The following is a 13,647-nucleotide window of genomic DNA, read 5'->3' on the forward strand; positions in this document are numbered from 1 at the left end:
GTCCCAAGCAGACTCACCACCCAGCACTGGGCCGATCTGGGGCTGGATCTCAAGACCCTGAGATCATGACCTGAGCCGAAACCAAGAGTCTGACACCTAACCAACTTAGCCACCCAGGAGCCCTCTTTCTGTGAAATATTTTAGAAAAAGCTTGATGGGGGGAAATAAGTGATGTTTAGTTTATAATGTGCTTGCATTATCATTGTCATTTCACTTTCAGACCAAAAAGTAATTTTCCCAAATATCTACACTATCTATAGCAGAATTGCATTCATATTTTGGCATCTTTATGTTTGTGATAGTCTTTTGGAAGACTACAGTTTTTGTATTCTTAAGTATTATATATGTCCTGGGGATAAAGCTTTGGGTAACAGACTATATCTCCAGTTGTCAAATTGAATCAATATGGAAAGCAGTATTCAGGATACTAGAAATGTGTCTGATGACAGATGAGTTATTTTCCCACGGTAGCTATAATATTAGTAAAGAATACAATTCTGGTACTGGTAGCCTAAGCCCTTCTAGTCTAGTTTAAAAAAAAAAAGGAAAGATAAAAGGGAGGAAAGGCAGGAAGGAAGGAGAGAGAGAGAGAGAGAGAGAGAGAGAGAGGAAGGAGAGAAAGAGAAAAGAAAGAAGAAAAAAAAGAAAGAAAGAAGAAAGAAAGAAAGAAAGAAAAAGAAAGAAAGAAAGAAAGAAAGAAAGAAAGAAAGAAAGAAAGAAAGAAAGAAAGAAAGAAAGAAAAAAATGGAAAAAGTAGAGAAATAAAAGAGAAAAAAAGAAAGAGAGGAAGGAAGGAAAAAGAAAGAAAGACTCTTAAAGGTGGGGCACCTGGAACTAATCCAATTTTTCTTTTATTGGGATTTCTAATCCTTAGTTATAGAACTGGTTTTTAGTTGAATGTTTTATAAAATCAAAACTTAAGATTTTGTTTTATGCTTACAACTATGTTTCCTAAGAATGGTTTTATCTCCACCTTTCTGTCAGAATTAAAAAAAAAAAAATCATGGAATGTGAGTATCAGTTGAAAAATAAAGGAAAACTGACCAAATAACAGTAGAAATAATTTCAATAATAAAGAAGCCAGTTATCAGGAGGAAAGTTTGATGGAGAAATTATGCCCTGAAAAACAGTTATTCAGGGACATGCTTCAAAGTTAAAATGAAATTTTTCTTTTCAATGGTGAAAATAAATGTCACTGAATTAACAAGTTGAGGGGTGCCTGGGTGGCTCAGCTGGTTAAGCACCTGCCTTCAGCTCAGGTAATGATCTCTGGGTCCTAGGATCAACCCCCAAGTTTGAGGGGAATATGCTCCTCCCTCTGCCCCTTCCACTGCTCCCTCCCCACTGCTCCCTCCTTCTGCCCCTCCCCACTGCTTATGTTCTCTCAGATAAATAAATAAAATCTAAAAAAAAAAAAGAAAGAAATGTTATAGGTAAAGACATCCTTTGGAAAGAATTGCAAATAGTTTACTAAGGTAGGACTTTCAATAAGGGAATGAAATTATAATGAATTAATTATAATGAAAGAACTAATTGTAATGAAAGTGGAAATTTGTACTTAAAGTCATTTCCTCATTTAGAATAGGCACTAAGGGGCGCCTGGGTGGCTCAGTTGGTTAAGCAACTGCCTTCGGCTCAGGTCATGATCCCAGAGTCCTGGGATCGAGCCCCGCATCAGGCTCCCTGCTCAGCCAGAAGCCTGCTTCTCCCTCTCCCACTCCCCCTGCTTGTGTTCCCTCTCACGCTGTCTCTCTCTCTCTCTCTTTCTCTGTCAAATAAATAAATAAATAAATAAATAAAATCTTTTTAAAAAATAGAATAGGCACTAAAATACTAATCTGCTTTTCTTATTACTAAGAAAAAAAAAATCTTTACATGAAAACAATGACTGGAGTTTCTTACAGGCTTGATATTTCCTTTACAAACTGTTTTTAAAAGGTCAATATAATTTGATTTATGCCATATCAACATTCACATCTAACATGTTGCTTTTCATTCTCTTCATATGTTACATTTCCCCAAGTTAAAGAAACTGTGTTTTTCTAAAACAGTTCTGCCTTGAAAGTACCACTCAATTTAACATGTATTTTCATTGCCTTGTTTCAAAATATGTTCAATCAAATTCAGCACTTACAACTTTTTACAGAAATTGTTTTTAAATATTCCATTAACTTTCTGTCAGAATAATACATATTATTTCACTTTAGATTTAAAGAACCAAGATAAATCACTTTCTGCAGTTGAAAGAAACCATATCAACATAGTTTTGTTTGTTTTTAAGAATAAATATTACTGTATTATATCTAAACTTGAGTATCATTATATCCAGTATTTGGCGATCTTTGTGTCTATAGCCAATTTTGCAGGTCTTTATAGATTAAAATGAATTCTAAAAATAACATTAAAAGGAAACAGACTATAAGTCAATAGGCAGAGCTCGTTACTCTTACAAGGACTGAATTTATTATGAATTTTACTTCATTTTTTAAAATTTTTATTAAAGGAAAAAGAAGTCTTTGTTTTTCTGCCTAGATATGAATAATGTATCAGAAAGAGACCACAATTTGAAAATTTTGTTATTTTTATTCTTTTGGTGTGTATCTAAATTTTCAGAAATCTAAAAGTAAGTTTTACACAGGAAATATTTTTGTAAGATAAATTTTGTGGCTAAGATTGAATCAAATATAATGATCTGAATATGTAAACACTTTTTATAATGGAACTATTCCAATTTTTCTTTTATTGGGATTTCCAATCCTTAGTTATAGAACTGGTTTTTAGTTGAATGTTTATATGAAGGGTTATTAAATGTATTCTAAAATATACTTTTTCTTGTTAGGAAAATGAGATGATTTAATATCTAAAAAGTTTTTAAACATAATATTCACTATGACTATATTATTACCAGTTAATATCATGTATATTTTATGTTCTAACATCCATTCTTTTAGTCAGATATAAACAGTATTCCAAATACTGATGATAACTGGACAAAAACATTAAGTCCCTGCCTTCTTAGAATTTATATTTTTGTTTATATTTTACATTAGAGAAAAACACAATAAAATATTTTAAATATCATAAGTACTAAGTGGAAAACAGAATATATATATATATATGAATAACTAATGTACTTTAAAAGTATCAGAAAAGGTAAAATAGTAATCGTGAGAGAAGAAAGTATACTGTAGGAAAAGATCAAGGTTAAGTTAGAATGTGACATTTATTTTCACCTTGAGGGAAGAATAAACTTTGGAAATTTGGGTTTGGGGGAAGTAAGCAAAAGCATTCCAGGTGGAAAAATGTCAAAGAAGCAGGAATCAGAGACTGAGGAATATTTCAGACTACCCGAATAATTCACTGGATAAAAGAACATTTTAGGGGTGACTGGGTAGCTCAGTTCGTTAAGTGTCTGAGTCTTGATTTTGGCTTAGGTCATGATCTTTGGGTTGTGAAACTGAGCCCCCGGGTAGGCGTGGAGCCTTTTTAAGATTCTCTCTTCCTCTCCCTCTGCCCCTCCCCCACAAAAAATAGTATTTTAGTTAAAATTTACTGGTATCTTACTGTAAGTCAGATATCATATGAAGTTCTATACTAAGTACTCATTTAATCCTCACACCCTTATCAATCAGGTACCGTTATTTCTGATGTTTTTGAGATTAATAACATGTTTATGATTACATAGTTAATAATTCATGGAGCTTAGTTGAAATCCTGGCTGGCTGTCGCCAAATACCCACAATCTTAAACATTGCAGTAAATTCTCAGGTGTTGGTTTTCTAAAAATGTGTTTATTCTCCTTTCCCCAAAAGGGTATTTTTTACTGTGCATAGACTTTTAGGTTGACAGTTATTTTCTTTCACTCCATTAGAATATTGTTACTAGGTTCTTGCTTCCACTATTGGGAAGTAAGATGTCAGTCTTGGCCCTTTGAAAGTAATATGTCTTTATTCCTCGGTTGCTTTTAAAATTTACTCTCCATCTTTAATTCTCCCTCAATGAGATTTCTTTGTACTTATCCAGCATAGGTCTGGAGAGCTTCCTAAATCTGTGGTTACTCTCTTTTGTTATTTTTGGACAATATGGTTTTGGTAATATGGTTTAAAAAATAGTATTTTAGCTTTAACTATTATTTAAAATTACTGGAATTAACTTTTCAGTGTTGAATGGATAAGAGCTTTGTACAAAGAGTGTCTAAATTCAGAAAAATGTTTCTGAATTATGTGAGCTACAGATGAATAGAAATACTTGAACTCTGGGTTATTTCTAGTTCATGTTCATTTCTGCTTTCTTCAAAATTTATAGTTTTAATGTTTAATTATTTAAAAAATCAATTTCCTCATTTTTTTATGTTTCCTTTTGTACAGATTTTATCATATCTAGAGATCACTGCTGTGGTACCTGACAATGTAATGATAATTACACCATTAAATTGATGATAATTTTCCACTAATTATTAAATCATCAAGAATACCAATAATTATTAGCTTTTAAGGAATGTATGGCTTTAATGGAAAAGATACTTGATCGGCTTTTTGACTCACTTGCTTAAATTCATTTCAAATTATTACTGAGTTGTCAAAATAAAAACCAGTAGTAGACTTGTGTTTTTGTCTTTGGAAAAAGGATTCATACCTGTTAGAAAGTAAACAGGGCACCTCATTTGTCCCACAGACTTATGCATATGTTTTCCATCCCACTCTGCCTTAATTTCCATCACTGAGTTGGGTAGTTTTCCCCATTTACTTACAGCAGACACTTCCCTTGCTTACCATAGAATTGCTTTCATTTCAAATAAATATAATCATTACATCAATTTTCATGTAAATCCTTTATCAATGCCTACAAAAAAGGGAAGGAAAAATAATAAGTCAAATAAATCAGTGAAAACTTTCCAAATGTAACCAAACTCATTGAGAACATTAACAATGAGGGGCCACAATGCATGAGAAAATTATAGCTAAGATCCTGCAAACCATGAGTAGTATTAATGAGTACCCTGGAGAATTAACACGTGTCAAGAATAAAGCCCAGTGTTGACAATGTGGTGACTCTCATCCCTCTCTGCTTTTCAGCTGCTCACAAGCCATGACAAACCAATTGACCCTATTAAACCAAAGCAGAATACTCAGTGGCACTTCTCATACATTTGAAATATTGTAACCTAAATGCAAATACATGGAGCATGAATTTATTTGTTTCTCTGATTAATATGTTGTTTGACTGTAATGCTTAAAACAAATTTGCTCTCCACCTCTACTAAACATAGAATCCTTTTGAAATATGTTTTGGTTATTTCAGCTTTTACTTTTCCTATCATATTTATTCTTTTTCATGTGTTCAACCAACATGTATTAAGCATCTATTAGGTGCCAGACCTCATCAAGAAACTGGAATGTATTAGAGTAGAACAGGTTCTTTAATCTCAGAGAGCTCCTGCTCCTCATATATGTGCATATAACTATGTAGACTTCTTAACTCTATTTGCAAGTGAAGAAACTGGGTTGCCATCATCTAACACAGAAAAGTAATGAGAACTGTGTGTGTGTTTTAAATTTTCTAGCAGCCACAATAAAATTTTAATATGTTTTGTTTAACTCTTTATATCCAAATCATTACCATTATAACATGCAAGTAATAAAATTATTAGTAAAATGCTTTACATTATTTTTTGCCTACTAAATCTTCAAATTCAATCACATCTCAGTTGCTACAAGCCACATGCCAATGCTCTATAACCACATGTGGCTAGTGGCTACTGTATGGAACAGTGAAGATTAAGAGAACAGCTAACATTGATTTTAATATTTTTTCATTATTCTAAATCTAGGATCTCTAAATGGAAAAGCCCAAATTCTATTTTTTAACAAGAGTTCTGTTCTTTGAAAGTATTTCTAATATATAAATTATTATCCCACAGTACTTTGAGATGTTTTCTTTTGTTGGTGTTCCCAATCCTGGAAAAGTGCTTTTACTTTTAGTATTTTGATATTGTCATTGGCCTACTCTATCTCTTAGAAAAATGATATTCAAAGTTTTGCAACTTCAGTTGACCAACAATACTATGTTGATGTAGATTAGTTATTTGTAAATAATGCCACAACTGTCAGGTTTATTTGTTGTAGTTACATATTTTTTAAAGATTTTATTTATTTATTTGAGAGAGAGAGAGAGAGAGAGAGAGAGAGAGCGCACATGAGAGGGGGGAGGGTCAGAGGGAGAAGCAGACTCCCTGCTGAGCAGGGAGCCCGATGTGGGACTCGATCCCGGGACTCCAGGATCATGACCTGAGCCGAAGGCAGTCGCTTAACCAACTGAGCCACCCCGGTGCCCTGTTGTAGTTATATTTTTTTTAACTAATGAGCTAGTTGCTGAGTTATGTATTTAGTTATTTAGTTTTACACGATCACTAACCTCGTATTACTAAGACACTATTTTTATATTAAGATATTTAACAAAACCAAGAGTTTTATGTCCTGAGAATAATACATATTTATTTTTATTGAATTAAATACTAAAGAAAATGTTCACATAGTTTTTAAACTGTGGTAAAAGTAATTTTGGGGAAGTATTGACATTCTATAAAAATTAAAATAGGCATAAATTGACAGAGATCAAAATAGCCAGGAGTAATAACTGGATTATAGGCCTAATAGAAAGAAATAACAAAAAGGTTGTATAATTTTCATATTCCCTTAGAGCTACCAGTGTGTCTGCTTAGCTGGTTGGGAAGAAAGGTTTTGTGAACAAGAATCAGTTGACTGCAAAATGAAACCTTGTAAGAACAATTCCCCCTGTACTGACCTCTACAATAGCTATCGGTGAGTAGTGTATTTATCGGTTTCTTCATGAAATTATTTGGAGTATTCAGTGTCCTTGGGATAATTCCAGACACTATTTTCCCTTTTCATCCATTAATTAAAATAATGATCTCAAGATAAAGAGCCATTTCCTGACAACATAGTGTGAGCATTCATTTGAAATTTGTGTTAAACTTGGAAATGAAATGTCCAGATCTGACATATGTTACAAATGCATTTATTTCTCAAAACATGCTTTTGTCATCTCAGTGTTTTGGATCATTCCATACAAAATGTGTGCCACAATATGACTCCTTCATGGGTCCGTTGAATTAAAACTTTCAGTTTATTACCTAGAGATTATCATGAATTTGCATTACTTTCACCAAATTATTGATAAATTTTACATTAATTGGTCCAAAATTTCCATAATCCAATTGTATTAGTTTCTAGATGAGAAATCTGCATAAGCTCTAAGTAGAAATTCTGGGGGCGCCTGGGGGGCTCAGTCATTAAGTGTCTGCCTTCAGCTCAGGTCATGATCCCAATGTCCTGGGATTGAGGCCCGCATCGGACTCCCTGCTCAATGGAGAGCCTGCTTCTCCCTCTCCCACTCCCCCTGCTTGTGTTCCCTCTCTTGCTGTCTCTCTATCTGTCAAATAAATAAATAAAATCTTAAAAAAAAATAAATAGAAATTCTGAATAACTATTGCTAATATTCCAAAAGTTTAATGACCAAATATATATTGGATGTTAGTTTTGCTTTCTCTTTCCCAAAATACAGTATCATACAGATGTGTGGAGAAAAATAAACGATGTGCGTGTTTATGGGAAATATATCACTTATGTTTGTCCACCTACTGGTCCAAAATATATTATTTTCATATGGTATATCAAACAGAACAAGAAGACTCAAATATTAATTTATTATCCAACACAATAGTACCTTTATTTAGATAACTGCTATTTGCTATTTCTTTTTTTCTTTAATCTGTTTTTTTCATTTTTATTGTTATGTTAATCACCATACATTACATCATTAGTTTTTGATGTAGTGTTCCATGATTCATTGTTTGTGCATAACACCAGTGCTCCACGCAGAACGTGCCCTCTTTAATATCCATCACCAGGCTAAACCATCCCCCCACCCCACCCCGTCTAGAACCCTCAGTTTATTTTTCAGAGTCCATCATCTCTCATGGTTGGTCTCCCCCGCCAATTTACTCCCCTTCATTCTTCCCCTCCTGCTACCTTCTTCTTTTTTTTTTCTTAACATATATTGCGTTATTTGATTCAGAGGTACAGATCTGTGATTGAACAGTCTTGCACAATTCACAGTGCTCACCATAGCACATACCCTCCCCAATGTCTATCACCCAGCCACCCCATCCCTCCCACCCAACCCCCCCACTCCAGCAAACCCCAGTTGGTTTCCTGAGATTAAGAATTCCTCATATCAGTGAGGTCATATGATACATGTCTTTCTCTGATTGACTTATTTCACTCAGCATAACACCCTCCAGTTCCGTCCACGTCGTTGCAAATGGCAAGATCTCATTCCTTTTGATGGCTGCAAAATATTCCATTGTATATATATACCACTACTTCTTTATCCATTCATCTGCCAATGGACATCTTGGCTCTTTCCACAGTTTGGCTATTGTGGACATTGCTGCTAAAAACATCGGGTTGCACATACCCCTTCAGATCCCTATATTTATTTCTCTGTGGTAAATACCCAGTAGTGCAATTGCTAGATCGTATGGTACCTCTATTTTCAACTGTTTGAGTAACCTCCTTACTATTTTCCAGAGTGGTTGCAACAGCTTGCATTCCCACCAACAGTGTAGGAGGGTTCCCCTTTCTCCGCATCCCTGCCGAAATCTGTCGTTTCCTGACTTGTTAATTTTAGCCATTCGAACTGGTGTGAGGTGGTATCCCATTGAGGTTTTGATTTGGATTTCCCTGATGCCGAGCGATGTTGAGCACTTTTTCATGTGCCTGTTGGCCATTTGGATGTCTTCTTTGGAAAATGTCTGTTCACGTCGTCTGCCCATTTCTTGATTGGATTATTTGTTCTTTGGGTGTTGAGTTTGATAAGTTCTTTATAGATTTTGGATACTAGCCCTTTATCTGATAGGTCATTTGCAAATATTTTCTCCCATTCTGTCGGTTGTCTTTTGGTTTTGTGGGCTGTTTCTTTTGCTGTGCAAAAGCTTTTTATCTTGATGAAATCCCAATAGTTCATTTTAGCCCTCGCTTCCCTTGCCTTTGGCGATGTTTCTAGGTGGAAGTTGCTGCAGCTGAGGTCGAAGAGGTTGCTGCCTGTGTTCTCCTTTAGGATTTTGATGGACTCCTGTCTCCCGTTTAGGTCTTTCAAACATTTGGAGTCTATTTTTGTGTGTGGTGTAAGGAAATGGTCCAGTTTCATTCTTCTGCATGTGGTTGTCCAAATTTCCAACACCATTTGTTGAAGAGACTGTCTTTATTCCATTGGACATTCTTTCCTGCTTTGTCTAAGATTAGTTGACCATAGGGTTGAGGGTCCATTTCTGGGCTCTCTATTCTGTTCCATTGATCTATTTGTCTGTTTTTGTGCCAGTACCATACGATCTTGATGATGACAGCTTTGTAATAGAGCTAGAAGTCCAGAATTGTGATGCCGCCAGCTTTGCTTTTCTTTTTCAACATTCCTCTGGCTATTCGGGGTCTCTTCTGGTTCCATACAAATTTTAAGATTATTTGTTCCATTTCTTTGAAAAAAGTGGATGGTATTTTGATGGGGAGTGCATTGAATGTGTAGGTAGCTCTAGGTAGCATTGACATCTTCACAATGTTGGTTCTTCCAATCCATGAGCATGGAACGTTTTTCCATTTCTTTGTGTCTTCCTCAGTCTCTTTTCATAGAAAAGAATATATATGTATATGCTTTTTCATAGATGGCTCTTATGATATTGAGGTACGTACCCTCTCTCCCTCTACTCTGAAGAGTTTTGATCAAGAAAGGATGCTGTACTTTGTCAAATGCTTTTTCTGCATCTATTGAGAGGATCATATGATTCTTGTTCTTTCTTTTGTTAATGTATTGTATCACGTTGATTGATTTGTGGATGTTGAACCAACCTTGCAGCCCAGGGATAAATCCCACTTGGTCATGGTGAATAATCCTTTTGATGTACTGTTGGATCCTATTGGCTAGTATTTTGGTGAGAATTTTTGCATCCATGTTCATCAAGGATATTGGTCTGTAATTCTCCTTTTTGATGGGGTCTTTGTCTGGTTTGGGGATCAAGGTAATGCTGGCCTCATAAAATGAGTTTGGAAGTTTTCCTTCCATTTCTATATTTTGGAACACTTTCAGGAGAATAGGTATTAATTTTTCTTGAAATGTTTGGTAGAATTCACCTGGGAAGCCATCTGGCCCTGGGCTTTTGTTTGTTGGGAGATTTTTGATGACTGCTTCAATTTCCTTAGTGGTTAGGGGTCTGTTCAGGTTTTCTATTTCTTCCTGGTTCAATTTTGGTAGTTGATACATCTCTAGGAATGCACCCATTTCTTCCAGGTTATCTAATTTGCTGGCATAGAGTTGCTCATAATATGTTCTTATAATTGTTTATATTTCTTTGGTGTTAGTTGTGATCTCTCCTCTTTCATTCATGATTTTATTGATTTGGGTCATTTTTCTTTTCCTTTTGATAAGTCTGGCCAGGGGTTTATCAATCTTGTTAATTCTTTCAAAGAACCAGCTCCTAGTTTCGTTGATCTGTTCAACTGTTCTTTTGGTTTCTATTTCATTGATTTCTGCTCTGATCTTTATTATTTCTCTTCTCCTGCTGGGTTTAGGCTTTATTTGATGTTCTTTCTCCAGCTCCTTTGGGTGTAGGGTTAGGTTGTGTATTTGAGAACTTTCTTGTTTCTTGAAAAAGGCTTGTATTGCTATGTACTTTCCTCTCAGGACTGCCTTTGCTGTATCCCAAAGATTTGGAACAGTTGTGTTTCATTTTCATTGGTTTCCATGAATTTTTTTAATTCTTCTTTAATTTCCTGGTTGACCCATTCATTCTTTAGTAGGATGCTCTTTCGCCTCCATGTATTTGAGTTCTTTCGGACTTTCCTCTTGTGATTGAGTTCTAGTTTCAAAGCATTGTGGTCTGAAAAAAAGCAGGGAATAATCCCAATCTTTTGGTACCGGTTGAGACCTGATTTGTGACCTAAGATGTGATCACTTCTGGAGAATGTTCCGTGGGCACTAGAGAAGAATGTGTATTCTGTTGCTTTGGGATGGAATGTTCTGAATATGTCTGTAAAGTCCATTTGGTCCAATGTGTCATTTAAAGTCTTTATTTCCTTGTTGATCTTTTGCTTAGATGATCTGTCCATTTCAGTTAGGTAGCTGTTAAAATCCGCCACTATTACTGTATTGTTGTCAATGTGTTTCTTTGCTTTTGTTATTAATTGCCTTATATAATTGGCTGCTCCCACATTAGGGGCATAGATATTTACAATTGTTAGATCTTCTTGTTGGATAGATCCTTTAAGTAGGATATAGTGTCCTTCCTCATCTCCTATTATAGTCTTTGTTTTAAAATCTAATTTGTCTGATATAAGGATTGCCACCCCAGCTTTCTTTTGGTGTCCATTAGCATGGTAAATGGTTTTCCACCCCCTCGCTTTCAATCTGGGGGTGTCTTTGGGTCTAAAATGAGTCTCTTGCAGACAGCATATTGATGGGTCTTGTTTTTTAATCCAATCTGATAGCCTGTGTCTTTTGATTGGGGCATTTAGCCGATTTACATTCAGGGTAACTATTGAAAGGTATGAATTTAGTGCCATTGTATTGCCTGTAAGGTGACTGTTACTGTATATTGTCTGTGTTCCTTTCTGATCTATGCTGCTTTTAGGCTCTCTCTTTGCTTAGAGGACCTCTTTCAATATTTCTTGTAGGGCTGGTTTTGTGTTTGCAAATTCCCTTAGTTTTTGTTTGTCCTGGAAGCTTTTTATCTCTCCTTCTATTTTCAATGATAGCCTAGCTGGATATAGTATTCTTGGCTGCATATTTTTCTCGTTTAGTGCTCTGAAGATATCATGCCAGTCCTTTCTGGCCTGCCAGGTCTCTGTGGATTGGTCTGTTGCCAATCTAATGTTTCTACCATTGTAGGTTACATATCTCTTCTCCCGAGCTGCTTTCAGGATTTTCTCTTTTTCTCTGAGACTCGTAAGTTTTACTATTAGGTATCAGGGTGTTGACCTATTTTTATTGATTTTGAGAGGGGTTCTCTGTGCCTCCTGTATTTTGATGCCTGTTTCCTTCCCCACATTAGGGAAGTTCTCTGCTATGATTTGCTCCAATATACCTTCTGCCCCTCTTTCTCTTTCTTCTTCTTCTGGGATCCCAATTATTCTAATGTTGTTTCATCTTATCATATCGTTTATCTCTTGATTTATGCCCTCGTGATCCTGTAGTTGTTTATCTCTCTTTTTCTCAGCCTCTTTATTTTCCATCATTTGGTCTTCTATATCGCTGATTCTTTCTTCTGCCTCATTTATCCTAGCTGTTCGTGCCCCCATTTTTGATTGCACCTCATGAATAGCCTTTTTGATTTTGACTTGGTTAGATTTTAGTTCTTTTATTTCTCCAGAAAAGGTTTCTCTAATAATTTCCACACTTTTTTCAAGCCCAGCTAGTATCTTTAAAGTCATGATTTGAAGTCTATGTGTGACATCGTACTAATGTCAGTATTGAATAGGTCCCTGGCAGATGATACTACCTCTTGTTCTTTTTGCTGAGGTGATTTTTTTTGTCTTGTCATTTTGTCCAGAGGAGAACAGATGAATGAGAGACCAGAATGCTAACAGGTTAACAATGTCTCCAGCAAATATACTCTATACAAATCAGAAAAGACCTGAAACCAGGGGACAAGAAAGGGAAAGAAAGAAGAGGAAAAAAAAAAAAGGAAAAAGAAAAAGATAAGAACAAACAAAAACAGAACAAAACAAAAAAAAAAGCAGAATATGATCAAATATGATCAGGCTAGTGCATAGATCAGTGCCACACACTAGATTTTGGGTGTATTTTGGTCTGTTAGAAGATAGTGCCTCCTAAAATTTTAAAGGAGGAAAGACTTATATATGTACAAAATAAGGGTTGACAAAATGAAGGGATGGAAGATGACTGTAAAGATGAAAATTATAAAAGAGTTAATAATAGGAATGATATGTTCTTTGAAAAAAGAAAGAAGAAGATTTAAAAAAAAAAGGAGAGAGAGAGAGAGAATGTGATCAGGCAGGAGACTAGTACAAAGCCATACACTAGAGATGTAGGGCACCCCTGGTCTTCTTGTGTCCATGAGGGTCCTGAGACCACACTGTCCTGCGAGATTTCCACCTCCAGTTTAGCCACTGGAGTGATGTCCCTCAGCGGAGCCAACTTCTAAAAGTTCTGATTTTGTGCTCCGTGGCTCTATCATTGCCAGAAGCGGCAGAGTCCCCCTCCCCCGCCATCTATCCTCCCGAATATCACCTCAGATTCACTTCTCTGCACGTCCTACCATCCAGTAAGTTGTCGCTTCTCTGTTCAGAGAGTTGTTGCTACTCTCTTCTTCGATGTCCTGTTGAGTTCATAGGTGTTCAGAATGGTTTGATCCCCATTCAGCTGAATTCCTGAGACCATACGAAATCCAGGTCTCCTACTCCTCCGCCATCTTGCCGCTATTTGCTATTTCTTAAAGATCTAATACAAAACAAGCAACAGTTTATAAGGCTTACTTAAAATATACTTTCTTTTAATATTCATGAGACATAATCAGTCTTTCTAGATAACTCTGACACCACTAATTATGCTCTTAAT

The 13,647-nt window shown here is 35.6% G+C and overlaps 1 protein-coding gene across 1 annotated transcript in view; it reads left to right on the forward strand.

Annotated features, from left to right (window-relative positions):
* Positions 1 to 13,647, forward strand: part of EYS (eyes shut homolog) — a 1,577,782-nt gene that overhangs the window by 471,136 nt on the left and 1,092,999 nt on the right. Inside the window, 1 exon segment of the mRNA XM_027604057.2 lies at positions 6,700 to 6,821. Within this exon segment, the coding sequence (XP_027459858.2) occupies positions 6,700 to 6,821 (122 nt within the window).

The sequence above is a fragment of the Zalophus californianus genome, chromosome 7, assembly GCF_009762305.2.
Source record: "Zalophus californianus isolate mZalCal1 chromosome 7, mZalCal1.pri.v2, whole genome shotgun sequence".
Taxonomy (NCBI): Eukaryota; Metazoa; Chordata; class Mammalia; order Carnivora; family Otariidae; genus Zalophus; species Zalophus californianus.